General features: G+C 56.0%; 2 protein-coding genes across 8 annotated transcripts in view; one reads left to right on the top strand and one right to left on the bottom strand.

The window, feature by feature from the left end:
• Positions 1–6127, top strand: part of SIL1 (SIL1 nucleotide exchange factor) — a 93941-nt gene extending 87814 nt beyond the window's left edge. For 3 of the 5 annotated variants that reach the window (XM_040573110.1, XM_040573109.1, XM_040573111.1), the window contains 4 exons: positions 1755–1851; positions 3835–3999; positions 5463–5564; positions 5671–6127. In XM_040573110.1, the coding sequence (XP_040429044.1) occupies positions 1755–1851; positions 3835–3999; positions 5463–5564; positions 5671–6021 (715 nt within the window). In that variant the 3' untranslated portion in view covers positions 6022–6127. The remainder of the gene's footprint in view (positions 1–1754; positions 1852–3834; positions 4000–5462; positions 5565–5670) is intronic. The other 2 variants (XM_040573113.1, XM_040573112.1) reach the window with 1 other exon arrangement.
• A 6348-nt stretch (positions 6128–12475) lies between these two features.
• The window catches only part of CTNNA1 (catenin alpha 1), a 115146-nt gene continuing 109501 nt past the window's right edge, over positions 12476–18120 (bottom strand). For all 3 annotated transcript variants that reach the window (XM_040573103.1, XM_040573104.1, XM_040573106.1), the window contains exons 17-18: positions 16623–16757; positions 12476–13656 (exon numbers count right to left, since the gene is read on the bottom strand). In XM_040573103.1, coding sequence (XP_040429037.1) covers positions 13369–13656; positions 16623–16757 — 423 coding nt within the window. In that variant the 3' untranslated portion in view covers positions 12476–13368. The remainder of the gene's footprint in view (positions 13657–16622; positions 16758–18120) is intronic.

The following is an 18120-nucleotide window of genomic DNA, read 5'->3' on the forward strand; positions in this document are numbered from 1 at the left end:
CACCGTGATTTCGCTAGGAAAGCTCAGAGCAGAAACAAACACAGCCCCCCCCACACACGGAAAGGTGGAGACCAAAGCTGTCACTGCTGGAAAAACAGAGCTGCAAAAAATCTTCCTCCCCCTGCCTGGCTTGCAGCAGAGCCTGTCTGGGTTTTTGTGTCTCCGGGCTCCCAAAGGAGCCTGCTCAAAAGCCCCGAATACGTCTGGCTTTTAAACTCATCCGCACAAAAGGGAGATGCAGGATTCATTCGCTTCTCCGGGGTGGATCTTCCTTCTTTGTGACTCTTTTGTGGCGAGTGCCACACTCAGCACCTTGTGCCTGCTGGGCTTTGTCAGACAGGTCTCTGAGAGAGTTGTGCTTTGTGTCCCACCGTCGTGCTCCTTCCGTCTTCGCCCTGGGGAAAGGGGAGAAGTCGCTGAGGCCGGGCTGATGCTGCAGGACGTCCCCGTGCGTTACCCTCGCTGGCGGGGCCGGGGCTGCTCCTGCGACCGCCGGTACTGCTGGCGCTGGGGGCAGTGGTGGTGCTCGGGGACAGAGCTGCCCTGGGCCTGGGGCAGCTGAAGAGTTTGGGGCTGATGCCATTCGCCTGCTTTGACTTGGCGATGCCATCGCAGCCACCGTTTCCACCGTATTGAGGTGGAAAATACTGCGGGGGCCCACACGCTGCGGGTGACTCCAGTGATGTGAGAAGCAGTGGGAGGCATTGCCCAGCACCTTGACTGTCAGAGCCGAGCTCAGCGTTTTGCTCCATTTCTGTGAGCTTTTGCTCCATTTCTGTAAGCCAGAAAGCCTGGTTTAGTTTGAGGCTGCTCCCTACCAAGCCCATTTCTCCTCTATTTTGTTTTTTTATGACCCCGTCTGCCTCCATCTCCTATGCCTTGCACGATTCTCGGCGCTAGCTGCTCAGCAGCTTTCCGTGGCAGTAAGAGCTGTGGGTGTTTGCCGTAGCAGGGAGGCCTGACCTTGGGCTAATGCGGTGCAATCGCTGCTTCAGAGGCGAGCGGAGGCTGGAGTGCTGGGTCCTCCTTGGAGCGCGAGAGACCCAGGACCAGGGCTGGAGGCAGCCAGCGTGTTGTGGTCTGACTGAAAGCCCTGCCGAGGAGAGAGCACGTGGCATCCAGCCCGTGGCGTCCAGCCTCTCTGCCACCCTCGAGGCGTTCTGGAAGTGGCACGGAGCAGAGGTGCAGGGGGACAGGACAGTTCAGCCTGGCATCGCCTTGCTGGCGCGGTGCTGGGGTGGCCCTTCGCACCCAGCCATGACATGTTAGCCTGGTTCTTCCAGACAGAGGGATGAATTCTGCCTTTTGTAGTCCTTGAAGAGAAGTGCTCGATGCAGATGTGTGGGTGGGGAGCACAGGCTGTGATTCAGAGGCCCAGGGGACAAGCAGGTCCTTCCCCAGGTGAGGCCGGAGCACGGCTGCGCTGCAGCGTGGGCACGCGACGGCAGAGCAGCGTGTCACTAAACCAGCACATTAACAGGCAGCCAGGAGCGTGCGGGAAGGGGAAGGCGAGGAGCGAGACAAAAGGCTGCTAAGGAGCAGACGCACGTCGGAGCAGCAGGGTTAATGGAGCGAGGGCTGCGAGGGAAGCGCAGGGGAGGGCTCCTCGCCGGGAAGAGGAGTGGGACGCGGGCACGCGGCAGGGTGGCACCGATGGCCCAGCATGTCCCCGTGGGCGCTGCCATCGCTTCAGCCACCCCTTGTTGTTGTAGTCCCCGTGTGTGACCTGCCTTTTGTGTGTGTTTTTTCTGCAGTAACCCCAAAGTCCAGGTAGAAGCGATCGAGGGCGGGGCGCTGCAGAAGCTGCTGGTCATTTTGGCCACGGAGCAACCCCAGGCTGTCAAGAAGAAGGTGAGCGAGCAGAGAAGCACCTCTGGGTCCATCCATTTTCATGGGGACCTCGACGCACACACTCTGCAGGGAACCACACCTGCACTGGGTGGGCGTTTGCTCACCCAGGGCACCCCGGTGGGTCCCAGCCTTCCTGCAGGCAGGGGTGCACGTCCCCACCTCGGGGGCCGGGCTGGATGCCGCAGCCCTGCCGGGAGGAAAGGCGGGGATGCCCGCAGCAGGCACAGAGCTCAGAGGCCAACAAAGGCAGGAGCTGACATCTGGAAGGAGCTAATTGCCGTAGCCAGCCCCGCGTCCTGCCGCCGGCAGTGGCCGGCAGCGGAGGCTTTGTAGCAAGGCGAGCAGCTCGGGGAGCCCCCGGCCAAATGTGCAGCGCTGTCCGTCGGGCCGGGGGATTCCTCGCTCGCCTCCCTGCCGCCGTCCCCGGCGTGCTCCCTGGAGCATGAGATCTAATTAGCCTTGCCTTAGCGTGCGATGCCACCGGTGTTTATTGGCCATAAAATGTTCTGTCGTCTTCTGAAAATCCAGCCCCACCACTTAACACGGTGACCTTCCGCAAGAGGGAACTCGGCAGGGTGAGGGAACTCACAGCTCTCGTGTTCATCTTCCACGTACCTGTTATTGGACAAACAGCGATGTGCTGCCGACGTTTGAACAAGGAGCGCCCACAAACGTGTTCTTCTCTAGTCTGTGGCAAATGTCCTCCCCCTGGGCCAGGCTGGGGAACCTCTGTGGGGAATCATGTGGGAGCAGTGCCCCACGGGGAGCTGCGTGCTCAGAAACTCCTCCTTGGAGTCCCTGGGGATCAACCCGCTGCTCATTTTGGGGAGGGTAGGATGGCTGGGGTGCAGATGTCCCCACCAGCACCTCCCCAAACCCTTGGTGTGGGTATGGACTGATTCTTTCCAGACAGACCAAACGTGTCCTGCTGGCAGCAGCTGGGGAAAAGCGAGAGATGAGCTTGGTGAAGTCTGCCTTTCCAGGCGGCATTGCTAGAGCCTGCAAGGGCACAGCTGAATCTCCTTTTCCAGGAGGACAAAAGCTTTTGATTCCCACTGTGGGTTCCCGTGCCACGTACTGTCCCCAGCCTCCCTGCAGGCCAGCAGCCCGATGCCTGGTCGGTGCCCGAGCCCCTGGGTTTTTCCGCACCGATGCTCGCAGCGAGGCCAGAAGTGCATCTCTCCACTCCCCGGTCCTTTGGCCTACGGTAAAAAAGGAGATGGAAACATCCGCTGATTTACCGCAGGCAACTCAAGAGATGTAAAATAGGAACAAACGGGACTGGGGGAGCAGTGGCTGTCAGCTCGGATCTGTCCGCAGAGAGCGAGCGGGGGGCAGGGGCCGCCCCCGTGCAGGTCGCTGGCGGTGCTGAGGCGAGGAGCCGAGGGGAGGATCCGGGCCCAGGTCCCCGCTCCCTGTCCCTGCACGGCCACGGCCCTGCCCCGAGGGCGCTGTCAGCCCAGGCACCTCGCCGAGCCCTTCCCCTGTCGCCTTTGGGAACCTCGGTCATCAAAATCAGTCACTTGGCCCCTAATTGCCTCCTCGGTGTCAGCCCCATCCGCTAAGGGCACGGAGACAAGTGCACGTGCGCTGGTGCCTCTTGCTGGCGGCGTGTGCTCCTGGCAAGCAGCACGAGCTTGTCCTCTGTCCTCGTGGGTACAGCGGAGAGGACGTTCCCCAGGCGCCCAGGTCACCTCCAGCCCTGCTTTGTCCCGTTCTGGCATCTTAGCCCGTAGCCAGCATCCGAACCGAGGGCTGGCGGGAGGGAGCTGCAGGACCCGATGGCTTCGGGTCGGTCCAGGAGCTGGCCACGGGGCCCTGGGGGCCAACGCTGACAGTGGCGGTCTGGGGGGAGCGGGTGGACGGCACCGAGGGCTGGGCGGGGAGGCAGGTGCCCCTGGGGACCCGGAGGGGACATCCCTCCCAGCTGCGTGCCGCCGCTTCCCGGGCCGGGCGGCTGACGGACCTCTCTCCCCCCGCCAGGCGCTCTTCGCCCTGTGCTCCATGCTGAGGCACTTCCCCTACGCCCAGCAGCAGTTCCTCAAGCTGGGCGGCCTCCAGGTCCTGCGGGGCCTCTTCAGGCAGAAGGGGACGGAGGCGCTGCACGTCCGTGTGGTGACGCTGCTCTACGACCTCATCATGGAGAAGGTGAGGGGGCGCTGGGCCGGCGGGAGCCAACCTTGCTCTGCAGTTAACCGACGGCGCCGGTTCTCCCGGGGGTGTTCGTAAAGCAAACCGCAGGGACACGGGCAGGAGAACCGCGAGCTGGGCCCGCGGCGCTCCCCACGAGCTGCTGCCGTCAGCACAGAGCCCGCGGAGCGGCGACGGCCGTGCCCCCGGCTGCTGGCGGGGGCTGTGCCCGCCTCGAGGCTTGCTCTGGAGCCGAGCCCGCAGCCTTCACTGGTTTGTTTCCCAATACCTTGGATTACTGCTGCAAATGTCAGTTTAAAAACCGCTTTGCCTTGCCATCGTTTGTTATTTAGTTTGCGCATTTCCCTTACTCCAGAGAATGGAAATTAAATCCACTCTCGCGCTGTTTATAGCCAATTTGCCCTGCAGATTATCGCTGCCGCAGCGCTCGGATTTCAGGAGAACCGTCTGTGGTTTGAAACAGTTGTTCTCCAGGAGGTTTTGTAAAGGTGCAAATTATTTTGGTGGGTCTGAAATCTTACCAGGTGCTGGCTCTAATGTGCAGCCCTCCTGTTTGTCTGCCTGCAGCAAGGGGAAGGGCCGTGGGCCTTTTGCCGTAACCTCTCCCGTTTGCTCGTGTGGCACGTTTTACAGCCGTACCTCTGGCAGCCCCATCTGTTCCCAGCTTCCCTCTGGCTGGAGGCAATCTGCAGGCCCTACAGATTCTCGGTTTTATGTTAAAACAATGATTTTCACTGCCCTTCGGTCTGGGAGCGCCGCCTCCCAGCCAGTAACTCACAGCCCCCGCACTTTTAGAGCCTGCAGAGAAAATGGGAGAAAACTCCAGCCTGGCAGGGAGCGGAGCTGGGCCAAGTGGGGTCGGCAGATTCAGAGTGGGCTGGGTGAAAATCTGGTTTTAAAATCGTAAACTAACATCAGCTGTGGTGAGTGCCAGCTCCCTGCATCAAAGCACAGAGAGCAGAGGGTCTGAGTGGCTTTTTTCTGCCTCCTGCTTCCATTTTTTTCACCACAAGCCCTGCATGGCTGATGTACAAATGGAGTTTAGCAAGTTGCCCTCTCGGGGACCAGAAGGGAGGGTAATGTTGGTGCTGTCCCTCCTTGTCCCCTGTGCCCAGCCCATCAGTGGGGTAAAGCCCGCAGCAGCTGCCCCGGGGACAGCAGAAGTCCCTCGGCAGCTGAAGGAAAGGTCAGGGGCGTCCCTGGGGACCCAGGTGGCCCCTGGGGACAGTGTTGTCCCCTCGCTGCTCGGGGCTGGTGCACGGGCTGCCCTCTCCCTTCCCCAGCGCTGCAGGTCTGGTTTCTGCCCACCAGCCCCGCAGAAGCCCGAGCCTCCCTCAGCAGCCTGAGCCGAGCAGCCCCGCGGTAATCACGACTAATTAATGACATGGCCCTTATCACCGGGGGCTGGCAGCTAGGAGCAGCAGCAGGCCCGAGGGCCTTACAGGTCTTCTCTCCCCCAAGTCCCCTCCCCGTGCCACCAGGATCCCCAGGCACCGAGAGCTTTTTCCAGGGCCACCACTTCGTGGCCACCCCCGTGTTCCCACCGCAGGTCACCTTCCGAGGTGGGGTTTTGGGGCGTGCAGCCCGCTGTCCTGCGAGGCAGCCCTCCCGGAGCAGTGAACCAGTACGGATGGTAAACAACCTCCTGCCTGTTGCCCTTCCCCACAGATGCTGCTCGAGGACTCGCAGCACGGCGACCAAACGGAAGAGAAAATCCAGCAGTACCGGCAAGTCAAGCTGGTGCCGGCGGTGGTGGAGCAGGACTGGTGCGTGGTGGTCTCCAAGCTGCTGGCCCTGCCGGAGCACGACGCCCGGGAGAAGGTTCTCCAGCTGCTGGGCGTGCTGATGGCCTTCTGTAGGGAGCGCTACCGCGGGGACCGGGCGCTCAGCACCGCCCTTGGCCTCCTGCGCAGCGAGTACGAGGAGCTGGCGGCCGAGGAGCAGAGGGACGGCGACAAGGACGGCTACTTCAAGGAGCTCCTCGGCTCCGTCAACACCATCATCCAGGAGTTAGGATGAAAAGCGCGGTAATTTCAGTTGCATTGCAGCTAATTCAGGACAACGGCGTGGCATTTGATGGGCTCCTGTGTAAAGGCACTTCTGAATAAACTGCTGGGCTAACCGAGATCCCACCCTGCGCAAGTGTGCCAGCGGCGTCACTGTGAGAGCGAGTGTCAGGGGCGTGCTTGTTTTCACATGAAATGCTTCTGGTCACAGAGGGCCGTGCCCGGCAGGGGCAGGGGCAGAGTTTCGCCTTACATTGCCTGTCGTCCTCCAGCCGGGTCCCTAATGCAAATGGCTGAGCGCTTCCTGCAGGACTATTTGGGGTGCTGAGGGGTTTGGGTCTGTCCTTGCTGGGCAGAGCTGCTGCGCGAGGGGAAGTGTTGGTTCCTGCAGCTCCGCTCCGCCTTCGGTCTGGCCTGGCAGTGGCTTGCGGAGTGCCTGTGATCTGTGTGCTGCTGCATGATGCATCGCAGCACTGGGCGAGCACGGCCTGCTTTTGGGTTTTGTGCTCCTCTGGGAGGCCCAAGTGGTGTTCCCGTGAGACGCTGGGCGAGGGGCTCTGGGGCCCTCTGCTCCAGCCTTCGTTCGGAGCAGGACTCGCCGGTCCCTTGGTCACACCGGGGTTCTGCCACCCCGCCACCCTGCCGTGCAGCTCCCAGGCCCTCCCTGCTCGGAGACCTGCGCGTCGGGGGCGCTCGGGGTGCCAGAGCATCGCCTCAGGGCCTGGCGTGGTGCGGCCACGGGCCAGCTCCGTCCCTCCCAGAAGGCGATGGTGGGTGGAGCTCACAGCCCTGTGAAAAACCAGCCGCTCCTGCTGCTTAGATTTCTCTTGTCTCTGGAGATGGGCTCCAAGATGCCGATTCCTAGGGACTGAGGCTCACAGCCAAAGGTTTTTGATGGGTGACATGCAGCAGGTAGACTTGAGCCCATTCTAGGTTGCCGGCTGGCCATCAGAGGGTCACCGTTCCTCCGACCCCTCCTTTCCGTGTGGGGTGGTGCGGCTCCCTCCTGCACCCCTTCCAGTTGCAGCTTCTCCTCTCTGTCCTCAGCTCCCCCATACACCCAGGCTGGGCTTCTCCTCGCCAGCTCAGGGAAGAAGTCCTGCCCTCTCCGTGTCCTTCCCCAGATGAGGAAGAAACCAAAAATCTCACCCATGCTTCTGGCTGCCCACCTCCTGGCCTGCAGGTGACTGCCACCATCAGCAAAGAACATTATAAAAACGACATTTGTTCATTATTTTGTCTGTCTAACATCAGCCCCTCCTTGCTCTGAATCCTCTTTTGAATAAAGGGAGATTCTGAGCCACTGCCCCACAAAGAACGAGTCCCCCCCCCCCGAGTCCTGCAGCGCAGGACGTCGCGGTGAGCTCCACGGTGATGCCGTGTGCTCAGGGATGGGCACCAGGTCCCCACGGCCACCAATCTGGTTCCACCGTAGCCCGTGGTGGAACGAGAGGAAGGAACATCACCCTGCTGCCTCCTGGGTGGCACATGTTGGCCCTGACTCATCACCTGCACGTGGGTTCGAGCTGCTGCAGATGTCCTTTCTCCATGGGGAAGCCCCGGCCCCTGCACCACAGGGATGTTGGGGTCCCAAGAAGCCAGCCCCCACTTGGGGTTGGTGCTGCGGCCACCCCTGCCATCCCGGCCTGCGTCACACTGCACCGAGCGTGCCTGCTTCACAGCACGGGGAGGAGCCGAGCGCTTCTAATGCCCACATTCAGGTTCAGAATCGCTTTGTGGCACTGGCAGTGTTTCACTCCTGCTGTGCCCGCTCTAGGGCAGCTGGTGGCTTCATGCGACCCACGGGCTGAAGCGCTGGTGTTACCAACACCACTGCTGAAGAGTATATTAAAAAAATATAAAAATTAAAGGCAGCCTGGTCCTGTCCCACAGCCCAGCCCTGCAGCAGCACTGGGGCAGCCCAGCGGGGGGGGGGGGGGGGGGCGTGGGGGCGTGCAAAGGGGCGTGCAAAGGTGTGTGAGTGGGGCAGCGCCTTCCTGCAGCAGGGCCAGCCATTGATCAGGCTGTTGCAAGGCTCTCAGCCCTTCTCGGTGCTAAAATATTTCTGGCTACCTCTAATGGCTTGTCAGTTGTCAGTGCTAAGTAGTAGGGCTAATTACAAATATCGATTTTTTTTTTAACCTTCCCTTTTTGGGTTTCGATTCGGGCTGCTTTGCTAGGATTAGAAATGATTTTTTGTTTTCATTTTCCAGCGATGCGTTTCCCAGCCAGCCCTGCCGGAGCTCTGGTTTGTAGGCAGCAGTAAAAATAAATAAAAATCTGATCACAATCACCACCTGGGGAGGGTGAACCTGAGTCCTCGGGCAATGCTGGCGGGGGAATGCAGGGATCTGGCCCAGCGCCACCGCAACCACCTGCTCGCTCTGCACCGGGGCGAGGCAGCCACGACTGAGCTGGCACAGCCCTCCGTGCTCAGCCCCCAAAATCAGGCCAAAAACCGACCCAACTCCAGAATCCTAAAGGTTTACGTGGAAACAAGCTCAGCTTTTGCGGCGCTGTGCAGGGTCCTGCCCGGTACCCGCAGGGCTGGAGCTCGCCCACCTCCTGCCTCCAGCCCTGCTGCAGCAGCACAGGGCTTGCAGCAAGGGCTTCCTTGCGCAGTGGTGGGAGGGAAAGCAGCCCCCAGTTCTGCTGGTGTGTGCCTCCCCCTCCCCATCTTTGCTTTCCAAAGTGCCTGTGTGAGCTGCTCCAGCGGCGGGGACCCCAGCTGCAAGCACCGCACAGATGCAAATAAGCCGCGGCGCAGATATTTGCACTGTAACAGAAAAACACCACGCAGAGCCGGCGGGGAGCCGCGGCGAGCAGCTTATGAATAATTACACCCACTGGCATTTTCCCTCAAACTGTCAGAGGAACACAGTGGAGGAAGAACATAGTCTTAAAAGGAAGCAAAAACCTAAAATAATGAAAAAAATCCTGGCATTGCTTACCAAAAAGCATGCTGAAGCTCTCTGAAGACACTGAGCAAAGGCTGGCTGAAGTGCTCGGCCCACGCTGCTGGACTTTGCTCTCAATGGCCGTGCCCCAGACCTGCATCCTCTACCCCAAAGGGGTCTGCGGTGGGGCCAGGCCCCTGCCAGGCTTGGGGGACGTGGCTGCAGAGCCCCCATGGCTCTGGGCACCCGCAGCCCTGCGGGGCTTTGTGAGCGCCTGCCCCAGCTCCCAGTGTCCTGGGGTGGCAGCGGCACCGAGCCCTCAGCCACGTGCACGGGGCCTGGCAGCAGAGTGGGGACTGCTCCCGGCAGCACTCGCAAAGCCCCAGCAAATCCAGCACCTGGGATCAATTTGGATGGCTGCTGGCACTTACAGTCCACATGGGAGTCAGTGTTTAGCCTTGGTGACGGAGCCGTGGGTGACACGTGGCTGGGATGGATGACGGGGGGGGGTCATCAGCTACACAGGGAGCACCTGCCTGCACCCCGGCTCTCAGACACTGGGGTTTGGGCTTTTCAGGCAGGACCAGCTCCAGGTTTCTGCTTGGAAACTACATTGAGAGACCACACGTAGCTGCTCTTCGGTTAATTTTTTTCATAACTTAACCAGTTGAAATTTAGAAGAAAAGAAAGCAAATCAAACCATTTCTTCTCTCACCACGCTATTTTCTGTGTTGTAGTTCCCGTGCCTATGGTGCCGTGCGTTACTCAGCCGGGGCTGTGGGCGAGGCGAGCAGCAGCGGGGGTCCGGGGGCTCAGCCCCAGCCCTGAGCCTGGCTGCTGCCGCCCTGTCCTGCGGCCTTGCTCCCTCCCAGCACCCCCTGGCCAGCAGCGGGGAGCAGCGGTGTCGCTTCTGCTCTGCCAGCGGCCATGCGCCCACGAGCGCCTCAGCAGCGCTCCTGGGTCAGCCCCAACCCCGCGGGACCCACCTGGGCCATGCAGGGGGCGAGCTCCAAGCCGGGCAGCAGCGAGGCTGGCCCCAGCGAGCAGAAAGCCTTGAAATTAAAAGGCAGCCGTTAAACTGCATTAATCCTCGGTGTGGAAACCTTCACACGCAATTAAAGCGGCATAAATTCAATGCGGCTTAATTCACCGCTGAATTGAATTAAGACCCCTTTAAATTGCGACTAGGACTATCTGCTGGGGGAGTTAATGTGGTTTCACTAATTGCCTTCACGGCTACCGAGGGTTCATCTCCCCAGGGCTGGGGCAGGCGGGACGGTGCTGGGCAGTGGCGCGATGCTCGTGCCCGGTGTCAGCGCTGTGGTGAGCGCATCCCCATGCTGGGACAGGGCTGCAGCAGCCCCTCCGTGGGCAGCACCAGGGCCACGGCACCAGCGCTGCCCCACAGGGGAGTCCAACATCACCTGCCCGCACTCAGCCCCTGCCAGCTGTGTCCCAGGGCTTGGGGACCACGGAGAGGACACAGCGAGGCTGGGGACACGCGCACCTGCATAGGACAGGCCCCCACTGGGTGACCTCGCAGCCCTGCCCTCCCCGAGGCTGCAGCTTGCATCCACCCCAGCGCTCGGCCCCACAATTTTTTTTCCTGTTAAGTGCAGACACGTTCCCGTAGCAGGGCCAAGGGAAGGAGCAGCTCGCTTCTTTGTGTGCCATCTGGGAACGTGGCTGAAAATCTTCCCAATTCCTACATGCACATTTTTTAAAACTTGTCTCAGTTGTGCTCATTCACTGCTGCTGGAAGAAGAGCATTCCCCTCCAGCAGCCGCAGATGAGACAAACTGCACAAGTCCTTCCCCAGCGCTTAATTACATCAAGCAGTAATTACTGTAATTCTTTCCAATTGGCTCTAATAAAGTTACAGCTTCACTCCTGTGTCAAGGCAGCAGCTCCCCGCCTGGCCCCCATCGCCACCCAGCACGGAGGAGCTGCTGGGGAGGGAGTTGCGCCGATCTTCCCACTACCGACATCCTGGGAGCTCTCGGGAGAGCGAGGGAAGCCCACGCGGGGAGAGGCCGAGGCGTGAGGCTTGGCTGGGCGGTGACAGCAGCTCCGTCCGTCCCCAGGCGCCCCGAGCACCGCTGCTCTCGCAGCACGAGCACGAGTTGCTGCTACTCCCAGAGCGCCTTCTGCACAAGCCTGGATTCGGCTTCACCCTGGAGGAGCAGTAAGCCATGAGCAGGAAATCCAGGAATTTGCCCCAGATGTAAAAGCAGATCTTCGTTAAGGTAACAGAGCACCTCTGTTCAGACAAGGCTTGCTCTGGTGAACAGCAGCAGCGCAAGACCTGAGTATCGATAACCCAGTGCCCAGCTATTTGTACGGCAGCACAGGAGCTGCAAATCGAATTTAACGTTACCCTAAATCCTCCCTGCTTCAGGAAGATAGGGTTCTGCTTTCCCACCAGCCGCTGACCATGCATTTCTAAATGGACCAATTAAATAAGTTACATCCATTAAACATTTACCTTGATGCACCTCTCCCCCGCAGACCCGCGCGCTTCTCCCACAGGAGCAGCGCAGGCGCGGCGAGAGCGGCTCCCGGTCCTGACTCAGGTGGAGCCGTGTTAACGGGATGCTGACCTGGCGCTCAGGAAGTCTGTAGCATAAAACCAACCCGTGTTTACTCAAAGGCTAAATAGATATAGATGTCTGTTCATCTTAATATACAGATTTTTATTTTTTAAAGCCAACTGATGGAATCTGGGGGGGAATAATGCATTTATTTTGAAGAGAGCTACTGAACAGCCCAGGGAATATAACCTTTAAGACAATTATATTAAAACCAGGAGAGAAAAAAAGGTCATATTGTATAAAAGCAGAAAACAATTACAAATAAGACAGAAGATCTGCAACGTAGCTACTTCATTAACCCTTGACTGCCAGCAGGACGAGCTCATTAGCTTGCCCTTTTAGGCAGATGCCAGTTCAGATGTTAAAAGTCTTACAGAAACTGTTAGGAAATCCAGCTATTTATCATTTATACTCAAGAGGCTGAAATGCTTGGAAGCATAATAAATTCAGTAAAATTATCCCAGTAACTATTTAGTCTGATTCTGATCAGCAATTTGGTAACCTGACAGCAATAAGCTTGATATAGTAAATTGTAAGCTGATCAAGATAAATCAAATTATAACTTAAACACTGCCAGCGACTGGCTCCCAAATTTAGTTGCAGTTAAAAACATTAAATACAGAACAGGCCTCTTTCCATTTTAATGGATGCTTTACAAAAACAACAAACAAGACTTTGACCTGCTCAAACCTTTCCTCGGGAATACTGGACTTTATTGGTAAGTGTAAAACACACTGAAATTCATAAAATTTAAATAAGACAGCAAAATTATACCTTGTAGCTACAGTTATCACAAATAATGTATAGTCTAAATTGCAGCCTGAACAAACATTATTTGCTGGGCTCCTTCGCAAGCCCAAGGCAGGATGCATAGCAATTATTAGAAATGAGCACAATGCCAATTTGCATCTGAATGCCGGGGAGGGGGAGCGGGGCGGGCTGCAAACATGCTACATTCACAGCACGACAATACACCGGCTGGTAAAAGCAACTTTATTAGTGTCCCGCAGCAAAATACATTAGTAATTTGTAACCAGGCATTAAAATTCTCATCTCGTGTCATACAAAAGTAATCGGTTTCCTTTCATCACGCATTGAGTGTCTCACCAGATTGTCCCCCGTGAACACGAAAGCCCCAGCGCAGGGCCGGGGCGAGGCAGCCCGCGGGCGTGGGCGCAGACTCAGGCTCAGGCTCTGGCAGGGAGAAGCAGCAACGCGTGGCACAGGCAGCACGAAGCTCCCCCAGGCCCGGTGTCCCTTTCCTCGCTCCCAGCGAAGGCCACCCGGGCTCCCCGGGGCCAGGCGAGCGCTTCTCCAGGTGCTGGCCAGGTGTGAGCATGCGGCCAGGGCAGTGCCCCGCTAGCGCCCGCTGTGTTTTCATTCTCCTTTCAGCGTACAAAGCTTAGTCCCTCTCCATCCCCAGCAGGAATACACTAATACATACAATAATACTTTTTTTTTCTTTTTCGAGTGAAAAGATCTAATTTTTCCCTCTTGATCACAATGAAAAACTGCAGTCTCCAAGCAAAATGATTCAACTATCAATGTTAACTGTTAGTGTTATTGTAAAACCCTCTTTGGTTATAGAATATTTTATTTAAAGCAAGATTATACAAAATAATTTTCAGCTAGAAATACACCCCTGAAATCTAAAAGCAATCTAAATTAACACACTCTTGTAGGCTGAAGCTATATTGAAAGGACTTATAATTTGAGTATTTCCCCACATGATCTAAACAAAGTTATCAAAATTATATTAAGTAAATACATTTTGAGGAATAGTAAACTTTCGAAAATCCTTAGAATATTAAAAGTAGAGTTCAGGAAGTAGCAGTAGTGGGCTAAAGAAAAATAACCAACAGAGACACCTCTTTAAATACTCTCCATAGCCTTGAATTCACTGAGAGCCTGCACCGGGTTAACGTGTTTCTTCTGGGACGCTCTTTTGATCTTAGTTTGGGTCTCGTCTTGTTTCTCCCTCTTGACCAGGGGCTTCTTCTCTGGAGCCTTCATTTTCCAAGAGACGGCGGGAAGGTTGAGCGAAGCCATTCCCTGGGACTTCTGGTACTTGGTCGATGCCACGTAGGAAGCCTTCACGGTTTGCACCACGGCGTTCATCAGGTTCTTGGCTGCTTGGATCAGAGACATGGCACTGTCCACCTGCCGAACGTCAACGTGAGAGTTACACACTGTTAAAGCGCACACACACGGTATTCCAGAACACACCATGGTCCTGGGGTGCATTTTGTACGAGCACTACAAGTGATTGGGCTTTCTTTTGAAATCTGAGCTTCCGACCTCGAGGCAGTCATTTTCTTTCGACACCACGCGGTAAGGACCTGCCTTGTGCCACCAGGAAATAAAAAGAGCAACATTTGCACACTATCTGTGCCTTTTCCATATTAATGGCAATTGAAAAGATTTGTATTCTGCTGTTTGCTTTTGTGACTAAGCTTTAACAGTAGCTTATTCTCTAATGAAATTAATAAAGTCGTGGTAATATCTTAATCACTGGTAATAAACATTTAAATCACCCTAGAATATTAAGTTGTATTAGAAAGGAAGGAATGTAATTGTCTCTTCAGGCCAAGGTGGTTCCTGATCGACAACAGCATTAAAATGAGAAAAAAAAGCTGCGCTTGCTGAGGCTGTAGTGTGTGGCAGCGCGACCAACGGGGAGGCTGGCAGCGGGGCCCAGGCAGGGGGAGATGAGGGTGCCAGCGCCCTGCTCTGGTGGGCGACAGCACCCAGTCACCGCCTCGGAGCGGAGAACCAGGTCCCAGCACGGCTCCGGCTGCCAGCGGGGGCTCTCCCAGCCTGCTCACACGTTTCCCTCTTTTAACCAATAAACCTAACACGTATCGGCAGCCCAGGGAGTCCAGTGAGTGCCCAACCTCACTTCCCTGCAGCTCCATACCCTAAGCAGCAGCCTCCAACCACTCCCCCACTCACTGATTCTCCCGCTCGATGATTTATGACCCTGGCTGAAAAGCAGCCAAGCGCCAGCAGAGATGGCACGGAGAACTTCCAGCTGAGCCTGGCCACCAACCTCGTCGGGAGATTTGGGTCTAAATGCTCGCAGGCAAAGGGAAAGACCGCCTCCAGTCTCGGTCGGGAACATTTCAGTGCAGGAGGCGGGCTGGGTCCCAAATGCTGGTGGCCGCGGGTGCTGTGTCTGTGCGTGTTTGGTACCATCTCATCTGCCACACGCAAGATCAGGACCTGCGGCGTGCGAATGCCAAACAATCTTTGGCAGGATTTCAGCATCTCTGCTGAGCTTACACAAGAACTCGGCTGCCTCCATGCATTTAAATTCCAGCACTGAATGCGTCTAAGGAAGATTCGGGGGAAGATCTTGAAGCCATGGCTTACCCAGCAGCAAAACCAATCGAGCAGGGGGGCGGTTGCTCTTTCATGGCGCTGGGACCTTCCCTTCCATCACGCTGTGTTCTGAGTGTGACAGTGGCAGATTTGATCTGTACCCTCCAGCAACCCAGTGTCATCTGCTTTCCTTGCCCCAGCCATCATGCTGGAAAACACTTTCATTGCATTTTACTAGTTCCATGATTCTTCACAGTGGGAAGAATCGTACTAAATACAATGAAAGCAAGGAGGTGCTTTTCTAAATGAACTGCCAGATTGCTCAGGGTGCAAGCTCTTACCGCCTTGGTTATAGCTCTGCTTCCACAGAATGTTTGCTGCATCCAGATGGGGGAGGATGCCAACACTGGAGAGAATTTTACTTTTAGACAGCACTTTCAGAAGTCCCTGGATCAGCCTCCACAAGCAGGTCTTCACCTGATAATCTGACAGAGGCTTAGCACTGCTACTGGCAGTATTCAGCCCCAGTGGACAGATTCGTGGAGAACAGATAAAACCAGGAGATTAGACTACAGATGCCAGCCTGTTCATATAACTAATTTATGGCAGAAGGGTATGTAAATTCTAAAGACACTGAATAACTGCAGTAAAACCCTGGAGTACATATTATTGCATAATGACACATCTACTACTTTGACAGCACAATGCCTTCAGCCTTGCAGATAATAGGACATCAGGCATGCAACAGAGCTGCACAGCAACACATGTTCCAGTACATCTCATCACTCAGCACCGCGGTGCTGGCAGCACGAGCGTGTGGGACTGGCAGGCGGTGCAGCAGACGCCCATCGCCCCGCAAAGGAGCTCAGCTTATGGCAGCGTGGCTCATCGCTGCCTCTGCAGCTCCTTGGTGCAGACCTCCCTCAGCTACTGCTACTCAGAGCTCTACACCTTGAGCTTGTTTGTGGGGAGAAAGGTGCTGTAAGTTGAAGCATTTGAAGCATCTGAGTGGCAGGGGGTGGTGACTTCTGCTTGATTTTAAGGATTCAGACAGCGATCTCAGACCACCAGCCCCTTCTGTCCCTTCTTCGAATTTCCTACCTCAGTCATGACAAGGATGGGCAAAAGCACTGGAGGTCACACGTGACTGTCTAGGGCAAGGAAGAACATGCCAGTAGAAATTAAGAATTTAGTTCTGCTCTCTTCCCCATAGATAGCCCCGATACAGATTCCTCTTTGGAGAAAGCATTTCATGAAGTACAGTGAAAAAAATTATTTGCTAAGTAATGGCTAGAATAAGGAAGCAGGCTGGCCTACGGCAGCTTTCAGCTGTCATAAAACTGAGCAGCCACTAAAAATCCCTGCACTCTTCAGGGCAAAGCTATTTTGAAATGTTAACGTCTCTGGAGCATTACGGGACCCCAGCATGTTCCAAGGCTGTGCAGACACATGGGGTAGGTTTAGCTATGCTGATTAAAGTGATTTAACCTCACTGAAAGTGAAAAACAGTCTTAAAAAATGGGAGATCACATAGAGGTAAAGTGAATCTGTCCACACACACTGCTGAGTATGGAAACATGAAGTATTTTTCTGCATTTCTGTATCTCCCCCCTTTCAAACAGTAACAAAACCAATGAGGCAGGGCAGGCAGGATTACAAACACGACACGTACTAAAACTTTGACTGAAAGCCCCGAAATACCTTGTTGATATTCTGTAATATTTAGCAGAATAGCTTAGCCTGAAATAACTGTTACCCCTGGAGGAAAAACCGCGTGAACCGGGCATGCTGCAGCTCCTACGTACCCCAGACACAACCAGCTCCCCGCCGAGGTTTTGCACTTCAGCCTTCACTTTGCTGCAGATGTTCAGCTGGTGGCAGTACAGGGCGATGCGCTGCAGGTAGGCGAGCAGGTCCTGCTTGCAGGCGGAGTCGGGGCACTGGAAGGAAAACCAACGGTGAAGTTTCACTTGGTGATCGTGAGAACTGGAGCTGAAGTCACTCAGCGTGAAAGCAGCCAAGTGCATGCAGTAATGGTCCGGACAGCATTACGCTTTCTGTGGAGCTTTGGTTTCCAAAAGACAACCGAGCAATACACAGGCAAAGCTAAACACATACAAACACCCACAAGCAATAAATACAGCCATCGCAACCTGAGCTCCCTGAGAGGACACGGAGGGTGCCCAGCCCTTCCAGAGCAGGGTTACTGACTCCCAAAGTCCTTCCTGTACACGATGCAGGACACAGCAGCAATGATTTCACACCCAGATCTCAAATTGCGACTCACAGAAGTTACTAAATCCAGCCTCAGTTCCCAGTCTTAAGTACCTGAAGCTAGGAAATGATAAACCCACCAGTTACTTGATTATATCCTGCAAAATTGATATTTCCCTGCCTTCTGCTCCCATTCTGTAGCAGTGTGGGAACTAGGTTCCTCACCAGGCATGAAATAAAATTTTTCAAGTGCACGCTGAAGCACTCAACCATACACACGACAGAATTCACTTTTCCAGCTTTGCAACTGAAACTACAGAGGTTCCAGGGGCTGCAGCGCAGCTCAGAGAGCTGCCTTCTCGGACCCAAACGAAGGACCGTCCCTTGCTTTGCAGCAGGATGATTAATGAGTCGGCCCCGTGCTGCGTTTCAAAACAAGAGGAGCCCAGCTGAGGGGCAGCTACAGTCCAAAACAGCTCTGCATGCCTAAGACCAAGAGGCGACGAGAAGCCTTTTGCCGCCCACGCCGGTCCCGCAGTCCCGTTACACACGGCAGTGAGCACGGGGGCGAGCAGCACTTGTCCTAGGGAGAGCTGCCCACCTCAGGTCTGCTGGCACACTTGGGTGTGTGAAGGCTGGGGAATAAAGGACTGACGTGCCCTGAGCTCTGAAAAGCCTCTGCCCATCAGCCTCTTGTGCTGCTGATAAATGAACACAGGGGCAGCCAGCTCGGAGCCTCAGACATTGCTGGCTGTGCTCAGCAGTGCCCAGGACAACACGTTTTAAACCACTCTGGATGTATTCACGATGGCAGAAGCTACTGCAGTGGGTGCACGGGGTGTTGTGGTCTGTCAGGGTGTGCTCTCATGTCCGCGGCAAGGCACACCACGACCGACAACTGTCACATTTCTGAGAAAAGCCGGCGGTTCAGGGCCAGGCATTGTGCCCACACACGAATGAATGCCTTCAGCTCCAGGTCGACGTGCTGTACGTGGCACCGTGTCCCACGCACCACGCCTTACACCCAAACCTGGCCCCAAGCAGGTGGGGCTGGGGGCACTGCACTGCCAGCTGACGTGCCGGTTCCTC

This window comes from Cygnus olor, chromosome 14 (genome assembly GCF_009769625.2).
Source record: "Cygnus olor isolate bCygOlo1 chromosome 14, bCygOlo1.pri.v2, whole genome shotgun sequence".
Lineage (NCBI taxonomy): Eukaryota > Metazoa > Chordata > Aves > Anseriformes > Anatidae > Cygnus > Cygnus olor.